The sequence below is a fragment of the Myotis yumanensis genome, unplaced genomic scaffold (genome assembly GCF_028538775.1).
Source record: "Myotis yumanensis isolate MYYU_CA2020_CCGP unplaced genomic scaffold, mMyoYum1.0.hap1 SCAF_10, whole genome shotgun sequence".
NCBI classification, from domain to species: Eukaryota; Metazoa; Chordata; class Mammalia; order Chiroptera; family Vespertilionidae; genus Myotis; species Myotis yumanensis.
Window position 1 is genome coordinate 82,297,189 of NW_027223761.1, and position 15,832 is coordinate 82,313,020.

Here is a 15,832-nt window from a genome sequence, read left to right on the forward strand (position 1 = left end):
TGGGCTTCCCTCCGGCCGCGGCAGCCAATCTATTTCTGGACATTTGTTTTGCATGCTGCTGTACTGAATGCATTTCTCTAGAACAGTAGTTCTCACACTCGAAGGTGCATGCAGATCATCCAGGGATCTTATAATTCAGATTCTGACTCAGTAGGTATGGGAGGGCACCTGAGAGTCTGCATCTAACAACTCCCGGGTGATGCCAATGCGGCCCCCAGGGCCCCTGCCCTGATGGGGAGTGCAGGCCGGGGGCAGACCAGCTCTCCAAGGCACGAATCATTTCCGCCAATCACAGTGTCTAACCACAGGGCCTGATAACACATAGAAACTATTGTTACATGGATGGATGGATGGATGGATGGATGGGTGGGCACATGGGGATGGATAGGTAGATGGCTGCTGACATTAAGATCAAATGTATAATCAGAAACAACTGGGAATTGATATACTGCCCTATAAATTACAAATTTGGGTAAAAATGTCCTCAGGGGGGAATGAAGGAAGAAAAGAAGGAAGGGGGAGAGAGGGCACTGGAAGATGGAAAAGCATCTCTGACCCCAAGGAGTGTTCTCGTCACCTCTCCTCACTCCTACCTCTCCTAGACGTCTTTCTAGTTCAGCTGGGGGCGTGGCTGTGTCCCACGCCTGCAGCAGACTGTGCAGTGCCTGCGTGTGGCCTGTGTCTTTTACTTCCTAATCCCCAGCGCCTGGCCCAGAGCTGGCTCCGGCAGGGGCTCCATAAGTACACACTTTGTGAAAGGAACCAGGTGACAGCTCGATTCATGGAGTCTCTTTTAGGTGCCAGATACTTCACAGAGATTATGGAATTTGTTGCTGTTAATCCTCACCCGAGGATATTTTCCCATTGATTTTTAGGGAAAGTGGAAGGGATGGGGAGAGACAGAGAAACATCGATGTGAGAGAGACACATCAATTGGTTACCTCCTGCACGTGCCCTGACCAGGGCCCCAGGTCAGAGAGAAATGAAGCCTGCAACTGAGGTACGTGCCCTTGACCGGAATCAAACCCGGGACCCTTCGGTCCGCAGGCCAACACTTTATCCACTGAGCCACACCAGCTTGGGCGAGACTATGGAATTGAATCCTCATAGCAGCCGCATGAGGTCAGTGCTCCTGTGATCCCCATTTTACCGGTGAGGAATGTGCGGCTCCAGAGAATGAAAGAAAAGGCCCCCAGTCACAGACAATTGTCCGCAGGGGCGGGGGGGGGGGGGGGGCGGTGGAGATCAGGACATGGGACTCTGGGCTACCACAGCCCTGGCTCCTACCGGGAGGGACGGCCAGGCTTTGTGAGGCCTGAAGCTTTACATTTTGAGGGCCCTTTTAAAGAAGAAAGCGTACCCCCAGAATATGCTGGAAAGTTTGCAAAAACGTATGTGAGCATATCACGGGGGCCTTTGGGGCCTTGGAGGGGCGCTGTGGCTGGGCTTTGTTAGCCACGTGGCAAAGCCCCCTCTGAGCTGGACCCCCAGGCTGGGAACAAGAGCAGAGGAAGAGGAGGAGGAAAATTGGAGAACGAGGAAGAGATGAAACAGGAGGGAATCTAAAGAGACGGCTGGGAAAGAGCACTCAGGGCAGGGCTCAGGGCGGGGAGGAAGGGGCTGGGGCTGAGGCTGGATGGGGGTCAGCTTTCACACCTGGCCCCTGAGGGTGGGCCTCCGGGCTCTCCAGGCCCCTGGCATCTACCTGTAGGCCTGGCAGGCTCCTCCTCCAACATCACAGTGGCCCTGCCCACGTCCTGCCCAGGCCTCTTCTCAGGCCCCCAGACTCCTGGGAGCCGGGCCAGAGCTGAGCCAGGAGGGCTGAGTAACCACCTTCCACCGGCCGCGCCCTGCGTGCTCCTGCGCAGGCAGTGGCCTCTTTCCTGCTTCCTCACCTGAGTGCCAAGCGATAGCTGCACCTCGTGGCCAGATGCTCAGCCTGGCACACGGAGGGGCCTCGGTGGGCAAGGCTGCACCAGGGGGGCCTGGCCCCTCACTGCCCGTGCCGGGGTCGCCCTCAGAGAAGTGCAGCCTGGCCCCTGTTCTGAAATGGCAGGCACCTGGCTCTGCCCCAGACTCCCCATCCTGAGGGCGCCCCAGACCAGCCACAGACCTCGGCTGCTCAGAGACAAGGCCACGCCACCCGCACTGAGCAACCTCTCCCAGACCGGGGGCCTTTCAGACTCTCGTGTTGTGTTCGGCCTCTCGCGTGGCTCCTCTCACGTGGCTGGGAGTGTCGGAGAACCACGTGCAAACCTCAGGTCTGCCCCACTGTGTGATGTGGGCCAGTCACCCCCTGAGCCAGGAGCACGATCTCCCCAGCTGTCAATGGGACCAAATCCTCCTCAGAGGGTGGCTGTGAGAACTAGAGATGGTGCATAGACCCATTTTCAGTGGCAGGGCCACTACCCAGGTCTGACCTGGGCTGACCTCCAGGGCAGGCCCAGGCTGAGAAGTGGAGGAAGCTCTGGCCCTGAGCCTGGCACTGGGTCACTGTCGTGTGGGACCCTGGCTTCGCCTCTAGGATGCGGTGTCCTCGCCACAAGAGGTCAGAGCACAGCTGCCCAAGTGTCCTTCGCTCCATGGCTCTGGGGTCCCACACCCCGTCCCGGCCCTCAGGCCTCACCATACAGCAGGATGCCAATCAGAAGAGACCCTGTGAGGAGGGGAGACCCGGGTCCGAGCCATGGCACTCACGGTGATGTGAAATGGTACGTACCTGAGGCAGGAAAGACGCTCTCGGCGGGATACTGTGGACACACAGTGGACACTGCGGGCACATTGTGGGATACTGAGGGCACACAGGGGATACTGCGGGCACACAGGGGATACTGCGGGCACATTGTGGGATACTGAGGGCACACGGGGGATACTGAGGGCACACGGGGGATACTGCGGGCACATTGTGGGATACTGAGGGCACACGGGGGATACTGAGGGCACACGGGGGATACTGAGGGCACACGGGGGATACTGCGGGCACATTGTGGGATACTGAGGGCACACAGGGGATACTGAGGGCACACGGGGGATACTGCGGGCACATTGTGGGATACTGAGGGCACACGGGGGATACTGCGGGCACACGGGGATACTGAGGGCACACGGGGGATACTGAGGGCACACGGGGGATACTGCGGGCACACGGGGGATACTGAGGGCACACGGGGGATACTGCGGGCACATTGTGGGATACTGGCTGGCACACGGGGGATACTGAGGGCACACGGGGGATACTGAGAGCACACGGGGAATACTGAGGGCACACGGGGGATACTGCGGGCACACGGGGGATACTGAGGGCACACGGGGGATACTGTGGTCACACGGGGGATACTGCAGGCACACGGGGGATATTGGCGGGCACGTGGCAGGAGAGCCCTGTGCTTAAAGTATGCATCAGGCCGTGTTTCTATCCTAAGAGAGGGCAGCAATCCGTCCCACGGAGCATAAATGGTGTCATCCCAATCCCCAAACTCCTCCCACTTACCCCAGCCCCGAGCAGAAGCACCCACAGGAGTGAGAGCTCACACACCAGGAGAGGGTGCCTCTCGCACCCGGCAGCCCTCGCCTGTTGGCTGGTGGAAGCCATTTGGGCGGGAAGACTTTGCGACAAGGAGGTGTGTCCCCAGCTCTCAAGCCCAGGGCCCAGCAGCAGCTCCAGGTGCTGTTCCAGCCCCTCAGATGGTGTCAGGTTACAGACGTACAATCATTCCAGTTTGGCAACTCCACCTGAAGGGCTGTTTCCCGCCCGTCCACACCCCACCTCACTCCTTACAGGTACAGCAGCGCCAGGAGGGGCAGCTCGCTGAGCGGGAGGGATGCCGGGCACCTAGGCCTCCTCCTGCCAAAGCTTCCGGGGGCTCTGACCTGCTGACCAGCCGGGGCCCCAGTCAGGAGGCCCTGCTCCCAACTCTGGTTGCTGACCTCAGCTCCAGGCCTAACAGAAAGCAAGATCTCAGAGCCAGCATGGTGAGTGTGGGGGCCCTGCTCTGAAGACGGGGTGGGGGTGGGGCTCCCTATAAAGAGCCCTTCAGGCAGCCTAAGAGGTCATCCGCTGAGAATTCCCTAACACCCTGGCCGGCTGGTGTGGCTCAGTGGTTGAGCATCGACCTATGAACCAGGAGGTCACGGTTCAGTTCCTGGTCAGGGCACATGCCTGGGTTGTGGGCTCAAACCCCAGTGTGGGGTGTGCAGGAGGCAGCGATCAATTGATTCTCTCTCATCATTGGTTTCTATCTCTCTCTCCCTCTCCCTTCCCTCTGAAATCAATTTAAATATATATTTTAAAGAGGTCACACTGCTTTGCCCCCACCCTCCAGCCCTCACCTCTCTCAGCACCCACCGGCCCGTCTCCCTCCCTCCCAGCAGTCCTTGCACCTGCACCGAGGAAGCTGAGACACGGCGGCCAAGGCTGCCTTCCTGACGGCCCCGTCCTGAGCCCACCTGCTCCCTTGCTGGAGTCTCCTGGCCACCTGGAAGAGGCTGGCACTTTCCCGAGAGCCAGGGGCTGTTCTGACACCTCATGACCTTTGCCACCTCCCTGGAGAGACGACTCCTTTTCCTTTTAAAGAAACCTGTGGCGCTGCCTCGGAGCCCCAAGGCTTCTGTGGCAGTTCCTCTTCCTCTCCCTCTGCCTGCCCTCTCTCCTCCTCCTCCCAATACTGGAGCTGCTCCGCTGCCTGAAGCAGAGAGAACAGACCCCAGACAGCGGCCACAGGGAGAGAGTAAATGTGGGTCTGAGGGGCCCAGAGAACCTGCCCTCTCCGATCGTGGCCAAGATGCTGCAGGTGCCCAGCAACCAGCATGGCAGCGAGCGGTGAGCGGGCAGGGAAGGGACAGGCAGGGCAGCAGAAGCTTCCTGTCCAGCAGAGAGGTGACTGAGGGCCCTCAAGGCACTCGGCCCGGCCGCGCCCTGGGGATCCTCTGGGAAGTCTTGCCCCGCTTCGGCCCAGCACTAGGGTGGGGAGGCTGGGGGAGGGGGGGGCCTGGCCCCGCCGATCCAGCCTTGTCCCGCAAGCTCCCAGCCTGTGCACAGAGCAGCCCGGGGCCTCGGACTGGGGGGGTAGGGGGGCGCGGTGCAGAGGAATCAGCACCAGCACCGACCTGAGCTGCCCCAGGGAACCAGGTGCCTGGGGGAGCCTGGGGGCGGCGGGAGGGGTAGTTTCTAGGCCAAGGACAAGAGCACTAGCTGTGAGTTAAGAGGGGTGTGCAGCTCCCTGTGCCGCTGAGACTGGACTCTTCCGGGACTCTGTCCGCTCTCTGTGAAAGGGCAGTACCGTCCGCACCGCCCAGGCGCACGCGGGTTCATGGAGGCGGCGGGCGGCTAAGGATGCATGTGAGCAGCTCTGCAAACCTGAGGCCTGTGCAAATGTGAGGGGTTGCTCCAGGAAGTGAATGGCAGGTCCGCAGCCTGGCCACCTTGCCCGATACTCAGGGAAGGGGCTGGGCTTTGCTGGACAAGGGCGGGAGGGTGGGCAGGCTCACTACGGTGGAGGCCGGGCCCCGAAGGCCAGGCAGCAGCGAAGGCCAGGCAGCAGCGTGGCCAGGATCCGGGCTGAGACAGGAGCCTCTGGCCCCAAGCGAGTTTAAAACCACCTGCGCCTAATTACCCCCATTCTCCTCTAATGAGGCCAGGGCAGCGTAGCTCCCAGGCCAGGAAAGGCGGGACAGCTCATGCCCAGGCCCAGCCCTCCCTCCCCCACAGCCCCTCCCAGGACAGAGTCAGTCCTGAGAGTCTGGTGTGGTTGCTGTTTCCTAACAATGTTCTCCCTTGAGCCTCTTATGTGGGTGTGCCCAGCGGCAACAGAGGCGGGGAAGGCTGGCAGAGGGCGGGGCACCGTCTCTGTCCCCAAGGGGATCGTGTCCCTGCAGGGACTCGGCAGCTCCCAGGGGGCCTCACCGTGAGCCCCCAGAGCAGAGTGCTGCGTGCCGGCCACTCCCACCCTCTGGCTGCCCTCCCGTCCCTGCCTTACCAGCTGCCACAGGCCCAGGGCCTTGGGAAGGACATTCACAACCAGAATCACCCAGAGACGCACGCGACTCTGAGACCTCGGGGTCCTCAGTGCACAGGTGAGGGCCACTCAGCAGGAGGAGTCGGGGCCGGGACTCCGAGCTCTGGGACCCCAGCACCAAGGGCCTGCCTTCCATTTGCCCTCCTTCTCCTCCAAGACGTGTCACCATGAGTCCTGAACTTGAAACTGGAACTTGAAATAGACACTAAAAACCAGGGGCCGCACTCCCTCACCTGGAAGCTGATGGGTGTTATGATGAAGTGGACACGGGCGGAGCCTGAAAGGCAGCACCTGCCCGCCAGGAGATGGCACCCCTCGCTCATCTACAAAAGGTCACCAACGAGGAGACACTCACAGACAAAGACAAGCGCGATTAACCTGGACCATCGAGAAGACAGAGGTGAAGTCTCACACCCAGGGCTGCTTAGGGAACAGAACAGCACGAGCTCCTTAATGTAAAACACGGATTTGAAGGGAGAATTGTCAGTAAGTCAGGCCTGAAGCGAGTCCCTCTGAGGGAGGCCGCTGCACTCGGGCGGCCAGCAGGGCCTCCACAGCGCAGGCCCCGAGGAAAGGGCCTGGGAGGCCCAAATCTCTTTCTGCCTCAGACCCCTTCGCCACCGGCATTTAAGTAGAACCAACATGTGGAAAACGGAGAAGACACCAGAGCTGCAGTGTTCACAAGCACCTTGATCCCCCAAATCCCGCCGCCTCCCTCCCTCTGCAGCAGCCTCTGGGGCCCCACCCCACCCCACCCACCCCAGGCGCTATGGAGCCTCATCTGGCCTTGCCTTTGTCTGTGGAACTCTCCTTCTCCATCCAGCTTCTACCCACACACCTCCTGTTGCTTAAAATAATCTTCCCACCCGACCAGCATGGCTCAGTGGTTGGTTGAGTGTCGACCTATGAACCAGGAGGTAACGGTTTGATTCCCGGTCAGGGCACAGGCCCGGGTTTCGGGCTCGATCCCCAGTGTGGGGCGTGCAAGAGGCAGCCAATCAGTGATTCTCTCTCATCATAGATGTTTCTCTCTCTCCCTCTCCCTTCCTCTCTGAAATCAATAAAAATATTTTTAAAGTAATAATAATAATCCTCTCTGTGCGAGGGGGGAGCAGGCCTCTGTCCCTTCCTCACTGCTCCCAGCATCCTCTCTGCCTCCTCATGGAACCGGCCCTCCCCTGAGCAAATGCAGGTCTTTGCTCTCTGGACTGCATCCTCCACCCTGGGCCACGCTCCCAGGACGTCCGGTCCGCGGCTTCCCTCCGAAGTCAGGCCCTCGGCCTGTGGACCAGACCACGGCTGCCACCCACTCAGCGCCAGCACATCCACGCGAGGCCCCGGCTCGTCCCCATTCATAATTAGTGAGTTTTCCGTATCTACTATGTCAGGCACTTGCTAGGTTCTGTGTTAATAGTGTTATTAATTGTTAATAAAATAATAGAATAATAGACTTTGCCACTTTTGTTTACTGCTGTATATTCAGCCCCCAGAACAGTGCCTGGCTGAAAGAATAAAGTATTATTATTAGAATAAAGTATTATTATTATTATTTTAATCATCACCCGGGGATGTTTTTATAATTGATTTTTTGAGAGAGAGAGGAGAGACAGAGAGAGAGAAACATCAATCGGTTGCCTCCCGTACGCACCCAACCGGGGATCAAACCCGAAACTGGGTATGTATCCTGACCGGGAATCAAACCGAAACCTTTTGGTGTATGGGACGACGCACCAACCCACTGGGCCACCGGCCAGGACACGCACCATCATTGTTTATCTTTGTTGTGATCACCAGCATGTACTGTGTTCTTACTGCGCGCCCGGCAGTGTGCTGGGCCCTCTGTGAGCACACTGGCGTCACTGAGCGCAGGCCTTCTAGAGTCTCCCTTTCCCTCTTTCTCATGACACTGGGGCTCCGGGTGGTTAAGTTGCTTGAGGCCTAGGCTCCACCCACTTTCAGTAAAATCCCGCCTCCCTGGCAAAGGGCTGCTCCCAGGAGGACACCTTCACGGAGCCAGGAAAGTGGTACGGAGCTGCGGAGAGCGGGGAGGCCCCCGGGCCACCTGCCCAAGATGCTGCTTCGGGGTCCACACTCGGCTCCAAGGGGAGATGGGCCACGCAGACTGTGGGAACCACTCCAGGTCCCCGGATAGCCAAGGCCGGTGGGAGCACAGAGGCCTTGTTATCAACACACCAGGATGGCCACAGGCCGCGCTGGGCATGTGCCTAAACGGATGTCCAAGGACTCTGAGCCTGGGAATCCTCATCAGGCCAAGATACCATGAGCGGGTGCAAGGACACACGGCACACTGTGCCCTTCAGTAGCCAGTGTGATTGATGTCACTGTTGGCACCAAGCCTTCGGTGTCTAAATGGTGTAAAAGTAGGTTACTGACCAGCTAGTCGGCTGGAGTGAGAAGTCAGCTGGACAGAGCAGCTGGGATGGAGGGAGAAGAAGTCTGCTGGAGAATGGAGAGAGCAGCTGGGATGGAGGGAGAAGTCTGCTAGAGAGAGCAGATGGGATGGAGGGAGAAGAAGTCTGCTGGAGAGAGCAGCTGGGATGGAGGGAGAAGTCTGCTGGACAGAGCAGCTGGGATGGAGGGAGAAGTCTGCTGGAGAGAGCAGCTGGGATGGAGGAAGAAGTCTGCTGGAGAGAGCAGCTGGGATGGAGGGAGAAGAAGTCTGCTGGAGAGAGCAGCTGGGATGGAGGGAGAAGAAGTCTGCTGGACAGAGCAGGTGGGATGGAGGGAGAAGTCTGCTGGACAGAGCAGCTGGGATGGAGGGAGAAGAAGTCTGCTGGAGAGAGCAGCTGGGATGGAGGGAGAAGAAGTCTGCTGGAGAGAGCAGCTGGGATGGAGGGAGAAGAAGTCTGCTGGACAGAGCAGGTGGGATGGAGGGAGAAGTCTGCTGGAGAGAGCAGCTGGGATGGAGGAAGAAGTCTGCTGGAGAGAGCAGCTGGGATGGAGGGAGAAGAAGTCTGCTGGAGAGAGCAGCTGGGATGGAGGGAGAAGAAGTCTGCTGGACAGAGCAGCTGGGATGGAGGGAGAAGAAGTCTGCTGGACAGAGCAGGTGGGATGGAGGGAGAAGTCTGCTGGAGAGAGCAGCTGGGATGGAGGGAGAAGAAGTCTGCTGGAGAGAGCAGCTGGGATGGAGGGAGAAGAAGTCTGCTGGACAGAGCAGCTGGGATGGAGGGAGAAGAAGTCTGCTGGACAGAGCAGCTGGGATGGAGAGATGGAGAAGCTGCTGAGCCGGAGCTCAGGTGCGGCTATGACGTGAGGCGGTGAGTCTAGGAGGCAGCATGCGGCTGCTCAGCTGAAGCTGTGGGTGCAGGGACAGATGCTGCTTCATGGGGAAGACCTATGCTCACCAGCCAGTGTCCGCTGCCTGCCTGGGTGGACTTGGCTGCGGGGACTGTTCTGTCTGATGGCCACTAGCTTCTGCAATAAGGACTCATCCTTATACACCCACAGCCTCTCATGGCTTCTCCATCTGAGACCCGGCATCCTAGAAGGTCCAGCCCCAGGCAGAGGGGCTCGGACCCAACACCTGCTGTCCAGTGAGCAGAGGAGAGAGGAGGAACTTGGGCCAAGTTCCCAACAGCCAGCTCAGTGGGCAGGGTTCGAGGAGGACCAGCCCTGGCGTGGTCGGATGGGAGGATTTAGAAGAAAACACGGACTCAGAACAAGACACAGCCACTCGGAGCACCAGAGCTCGCGTGGGGCTCCTGCTCCGTGCTCTACACAGACCTTCACCCGAGATGCAGCTGCCAAGCTCCCCCTCCCCCAGGGCGCCCCGGGAGCAGCCAGAACAAGGAGAACGCTCAGCCGCCCTGCACAGTCAGCCCGCGGCCCCGATGCTGTGGCTCTGCTCCCCGAGCCCCCGGCTGACTGCAGCTGAGGGAACCACCTTTCACCGACGAAACCCCTCTACAGGGCAAGCCCGAGCCAGGAGCACTCCGGCAGCATCCGGGCCAATCCTCACCCCATCTTTGAAGTGGACCATTTTACAGATGAGGAGACTGAGATGGAAAACAAAGTCACTTGCCTGGGAGCCCGTGGCTTGCAAGGGGCACAGGCGCCGCTGAGACCCTCAAACCCAAAGACCAAGAGAGGGAACGACCGAGCAGGGGCTCCCGTGGCTGCAAAGGACCTGTGACCAGCAGGGGCCCCAGCGGAGCCTCCCCTCCCCGCGTGGTCGCCCCCACTCCCGCTCTCCACCTCCTTAGCATTCAAACCAGAGGACAGGACAAGTCGGGGCCAGGAAAGGGAGCGGGGCTTCAGAGGCCGTCCACACGTGTGGGATTCCTTCGTGAGCATCGACGCCTCCTGGACGGCAGCTCAGGTCAACGGCCACGCGAGAGCCGCCGAGCGTTCAGGCCCCTCGCCCTTCCTCAGCCCTTCCTACCACGAGGCTGAGTCCCTGCGTCTGGGTCCTGGCTCCTGGCTGCTCTCTGAGTCCCCCTCGGCCACGCCCAGGCATTGCCCTCGGCTGTGCAAAAGTGGGGCGCCCTCCTTCCCCTCAGACCCGCTGACCTGCTGCCCTGAGACGGAAGGAAAGACCACTGAGCAGAGCGGAATTGTTGGGAGCTCAGAGGACAGGAGGGCTGTCTGCCGGCCCGAGGGCGGACTGGGAGGGCCTGGAGCCGCAGTGACAGCGGCACCCGGAGCCAAGGGCCTTCCTCCGGTTGGCCCCCTCGGCGACAGGCACTGGCCTCACTCCCGCCCCTCCGCTGCCTTGACATGCAACTTGGTGACAGAGAGGACAGTGGCTCTGTGCCTCAGTTCCTCCATTGGTGACGGAGGGGCAGTTACACCTCCCGCCTCTCCCCTGGCCTTCCTGGAGGTAAGACAAGGCTGGCACACAGAGGCCGAGTCTGAGCCGAGGGCAGCTGGGCAGCAGCTGGCAGTGGGGTACTAGTGGGTACCTGACCCCGTCTGAGATGGGAAGTGGGCGATTGGACGCTGCTGGGCATCCCAGCCTGGCTCACCCCGGGAAACCCTGCCCGCCTCCTGTGCCCCCTCACCTTACCTGTCATTGCTTGAGGCGCCCAGGAGAGAGGGTTTTGCTACCGCCTGGCAAAGGGATCCAATTGCTTTACCCAAGAGGCAGGGGGTGAGGACAGGGCCTCTGGCCGAGGGGCAGGGTAGGATGCAGGGTCAGGGGTCAGAGTGCAGTGTGAGGCCCTCAGGACAGCCCCCAGAACACCGGAGCCCGAGGCGGCCAGTGGCCAAGCTCTGCTCTGAGCTGCCTGTGAGCAGCCTCTGCTCGCCCAGAACTTCCCCTACTCCCCCTCCCCTGGGTCCCCCCACTGTGTCCCTGCCTCGGCAACCTCACTGCTGCCTGCAGGGCCCAGAGGACCTGTTTATTCCATCACCTAGCAACGCAGCATCCTGGCCCTGGGTTCTCCCTGGGAGACGTGGGGAGCAAGGCATTGGCCCCCAGGGGAGCCTGAATCTACCCCAGAACCAGGGCCAGAAGCCCCTCCAGGTGCCCCTGCGCTCTGCCTTCTCCTACACCCCGACCATCCCCGCTCTGCCCCTGCCAACTCCATCCAGAAAACGAATGCAGAGCGGCATTACAGTGAGGGGAGGGAACACGGCCGGGCAGGCTGCTTGGCCAGAGCAGCAGGCAGAGGAGCTGGCTCTCGGCTCCTGTGGCCTCTGCGAGCCTCTTCTAGGTCTCCTCGTGTGTCATGGTGCCATCGTTCCCCTGGTGGAGGACACCCCTCCACTGTGGGTTCTGAACTCTTATCCGAGAGAGAGTTCCCAAGGACCCTGACCCTACGGGACCTTGAGGTTAGAGAGGTTGAGGGCTGTGCCCAAGGCGGCCCAGCAAGTCAGAAGACAAGGCAAGATAAAAAAAAAAAAAGCACACTCCCCAGGCTGGGTTTTTGTGGCTTCTCTGCAGCACACGTAATCCTCACCCCCCTTTTAAAGTAACTCCCCCACCCCCAGCCCAGCCCAGCCCACGTGTCTGGATCCAGCATCTCTGAGCTGGAAGGTGAGACAGCAGAGTTTCTCTGGGATCTGACACCCAGAGGCCGAGCGTAGCTGGTAAGAGAAGCGGGGAGCAGGGTGCACATCCACCAGCAGAGCAGAGAGACGGCCGGTCTCAATAAAGACCCTGCTGGGTGCCACGCACTCAGTAGGCGCTTCCCCAGGCGCCAGGAGAGGGCAGGCCTCTCGCCCCTGTTCAAAGATGACGCCCCAGAGCAGAACCTAGCAGAGGTGGGGGCGCCCTCAGCTGAGGAGGGGCTGGAGAAGCCGGTGGAACCTCTGCGTGTTTGTGGCACGCTCACTACATGCCACCAGGCTGCACTGCGGGCAGTAAAGAAGCCAAAGGCCCAGCACCGGCCAGTGACACCCACGCAGGGTCCTGAAAGGGTGGGAGATGCAAACAGCAGCCCACGGGTCCAAGGGCCTGGCCCAGGGGCTGGACCCGTCACTCCTCGCGCTGGGGCCACAGGAGCCCCCTCATCGGCAGGAGCCGTGGTGTCCTCTCCGGGAATCGGAGCTCATCCCTCGGGGCTGTTCTGAGGCTCGGCTGTGATAGCATTGATGGAAGACACTGCACACCATGCACCCGGCCCGGCTGCTGTGGCTAATGTTCTGCCTCCGCATCTGGGTCTTGGATGAATGTCCTGCCGCCACCAGTAACCAACCGAGGAGCAGGCCAGGTGACCCTCTGACCAACCGGCAGCCGGCAGGTGTTTCCAGGCATCCTGACCCCTGCCAGGTCCCCTCGAAGCCTCCCGCCCAGCTCCCCGGCCCCGGCCCTCCTGGGCTCTGGGATCTGAGCCTTCTTCCCAGGCCAGCCCTCGTGGAACCCAGGTTGGGCGGGATCTGTGCGTCAGGGCCTGCAGCACTGAATCAGCAGGGCGCACAGGCCCGCCCCGCCCGCAGCCCAGCACAGAGCAAAAGGCCAGCCTGCCCGGGCTGTGTGGCCAGGGGCTGGGCCAAGCTGGGGATAAACAGACACCTCCGGCAAAGCAGAAGTGACACCGTTGGCCTCTGGTGGGCTCTCAGCCCATCAACTCCAGGGCCAGACATGTCCCGTCCGGCCTGTTTCCTCTGGGGGTGGTCCCCAGGGACCCTTTCGGCTCTGCGTCCTGTGATCAGGGCAGGGCCTCACCGCAGTGCAGCGGCCCGGACAGATCCCTGCGTCCTACCTGCACCCACCTCGCTCAGCCCGTCCGCTCCTTCCCCAGCTCGGGACTGACTGGGCGGAGGCCATGCGATGTGCTGGGTCCCCATCTCCGTCCTGCTCAGGAAAGCCCCTGGCACTGTGGACCCCCCTGCATGCAGAGGCCTAACGTGCACCCGCCTTTCCCTGCCCATCATCCCCAACACCCATGACCTTCAGCAACCCCTCTTCCCAGCAGCCCATCACCTCTGACCTCTGTGCCCAGGAAGTTTGCCAGAGAGGCTTCCAGAAAGGCCAGCAGCAGCAGCAGAGGCAGAGCGGGGGCAGAGCCAGAGACAGAGGGGGGCAGAGCAGGGGCAGAGCGGGGGCAGAGCCAGAGACAGAGGGGGGCAGAGCAGGGGCAGAGCAGGGGCAGAGCCGGAGACAGAGGGGGGCAGAGCAGGGGCAGAGCGGGGGCAGAGCCAGAGACAGAGGGGGGCAGAGCAGGGGCAGAGCGGGGGCAGAGCCGGAGACAGAGGGGGGCAGAGCAGGGGCAGAGCCAGAGACAGAGGGGGGCAGAGCAGGGGCAGTGCGGGGGCAGAGCCGGAGACAGAGGGGGGCAGAGCAGGGGCAGAGCGGGGGCAGAGCCGGAGACAGAGGGGGGCAGAGCAGGGGCAGAGCCAGAGACAGAGGGGGGCAGAGCGGGGGCAGAGCGGGGGCAGAGCCAGAGTTGGCTCCTCGGGCCCCTCCGCGTGTCCGGGCAGGTGCTTTGCGTTGTCTCTGACCCTCAGACACTTGGCGCCGAGGGCGTCAGAATCCTCGCTCCTTCACATTGGTCCATGCAGAGCCTGGTGTCACTCACCAGGTGGTCGATGGTTTTAAGAAGGAATAAGCCTCCACATCCCGCCACCCAAGGCAAAAGCTAGGACTTAGCAATATCTACGTCTGATCGTGACACCCTTCTGCTGAGGCAGGTGGGCAAGTCTCTGCTTTAATGATTCAAAGGTCTTTTTTTTAATATATGTTTTTATTGACTTTAGAGAGGACGGGAGAGAGAGAGAGAAACATCAATGCTGAGAGAGAACATTGATCGTCTGCCTCCTGCACCCCCCCCACCCCCCCACTGGGGATCGAGCCCGCAACCCGGGCATGTGCCCCAACCCGAATGGAACCGTGACCTCCTGGTTCATAGGTCAGCACTCAACCACTGAGCCACGCCGCTGGGCAACTCGGCAGGTCTTTGATAGGCCGGGGGCGGTGCCAAAGTCAGCAGCATCCCCAGTCCATGGCCACATCTCCTTGCTTCTTTATGAAAGAGGGCCTGCGTTCTGTGTGATATTTGGGGACTTACTAGTACTCTCTCCTCTGACACTGCTCTGCTAACACCATCTCTGTTATTTGGTGGCGCCAGACTCCATCTGTTTTGACTGCAGCTTAATATCCCTCTGGTTGAATATGACACAGTCAGTGTTCTCAAGGCTGGCCCGGGACTGCGTCCTTCCACACATATTTATTAAATACCAGCTGTGTGCCGGGGGTTGCAGGGGACCCCGGGACGCAGTCAATACCCTGAGAACACGGTCCCTCTCTTTCTCGCCTACGGTCTTTATTTAGTTTATTCGTTTCTCTTTCTGTCTTGCTTTCAAAAGGGCGAGACCCTTGTCCGCACGACCTCTGTTCAGTGCGGAGCACCTGAAACATGAGTCACGGGCTGAGGTCCCTGCAGGTCCAAGACGAGCAACTCAAGGTCCAGAAAATGCGGAGTGTGAGCGTCTTCATTCCCTGTGTCTCAGCTTCTAGCACATTCCAGGCCCATCAAAGCCTTACGGTCAATATTTGTTGAATTAATAATAAACAAAAGGGACTTGCCCTACCTACTCCCACTAAGGCGGGCTTGCATGTGCAGACTCAGTGGAAAGGAATGCATTGCCTGGGGAAGGGCCACTAAATGGGTGTCCATGCCACCCCTCCAGCCTGCCCCTCCTGTCCTACCTCTCAGCCAGTACCCTCTCACCTGCTCACTGAACCCCAAGAGCCTCCAATCCACGGGCGAGGCCTGTGCCTTCATCTACCCAGCCTCCGCCTCCCTGCTCTGTCCCCAGCCATGTGGGCCTCTCGCTTTTCTGCTGTATCTGTGTGGCCTGCTGCCCACCTGCCTGCCTGGCTACTTCATGTCATTCAAGCCTCAGCCAGCAGCCCGCCCTAACCCCCGGCCCCTCCCCTCAGCCTCCCACTCTAACTCCCCATCCAGCCACTGTCTCCTCACTGGCTTTACTCTCAGCACAACGCCCGTCACTCTCTGACCTTTTCTGCTGTATCCGTGGTCCTCCTCCCTGCTTCTCCCATCCACCCCCATCCCCGCCTCTCCTGAGGGGAGGGCAGGACCCCACCTGCTTGTCTGGGCCCTTCTCCCACCCCGCTGCACTTACTTCTCATTTGTCTTTGACCCATAGCTCCTAGACCAGCTCCTGATATAACAGAGACACTCAGTAAGTATTGGTTTGGTTAGTAATTATTTCGTGCTACACATACTGGTTATCAGACAATTAGGGTCAATCCTATTCACCCTTAAATTGGACTCAGACAGAGGACTTTGTCATGTGCCATGTGTGTGCCTATCACCGTCGTCATTATTGTCACCTGACTCTTAGCCACAGCAAGGCAGAGCGCCGGTTCACTCCATCTTTATTGTGGAAAC

The 15,832-nt window shown here is 60.2% G+C and overlaps 1 protein-coding gene across 2 annotated transcripts in view; it reads left to right on the plus strand.

Annotated features, from left to right (window-relative positions):
- The first annotated feature begins 3,767 nt into the window (after positions 1-3,767).
- TMPRSS4 (transmembrane serine protease 4) overlaps positions 3,768-15,832 on the plus strand; it is a 37,663-nt gene continuing 25,598 nt past the window's right edge. For both annotated transcript variants that reach the window (XM_070426153.1, XM_070426154.1), the window contains exon 1: positions 3,768-3,972. In XM_070426153.1, coding sequence (XP_070282254.1) covers positions 3,970-3,972 — 3 coding nt within the window. In that variant the 5' untranslated portion in view covers positions 3,768-3,969. The remainder of the gene's footprint in view (positions 3,973-15,832) is intronic.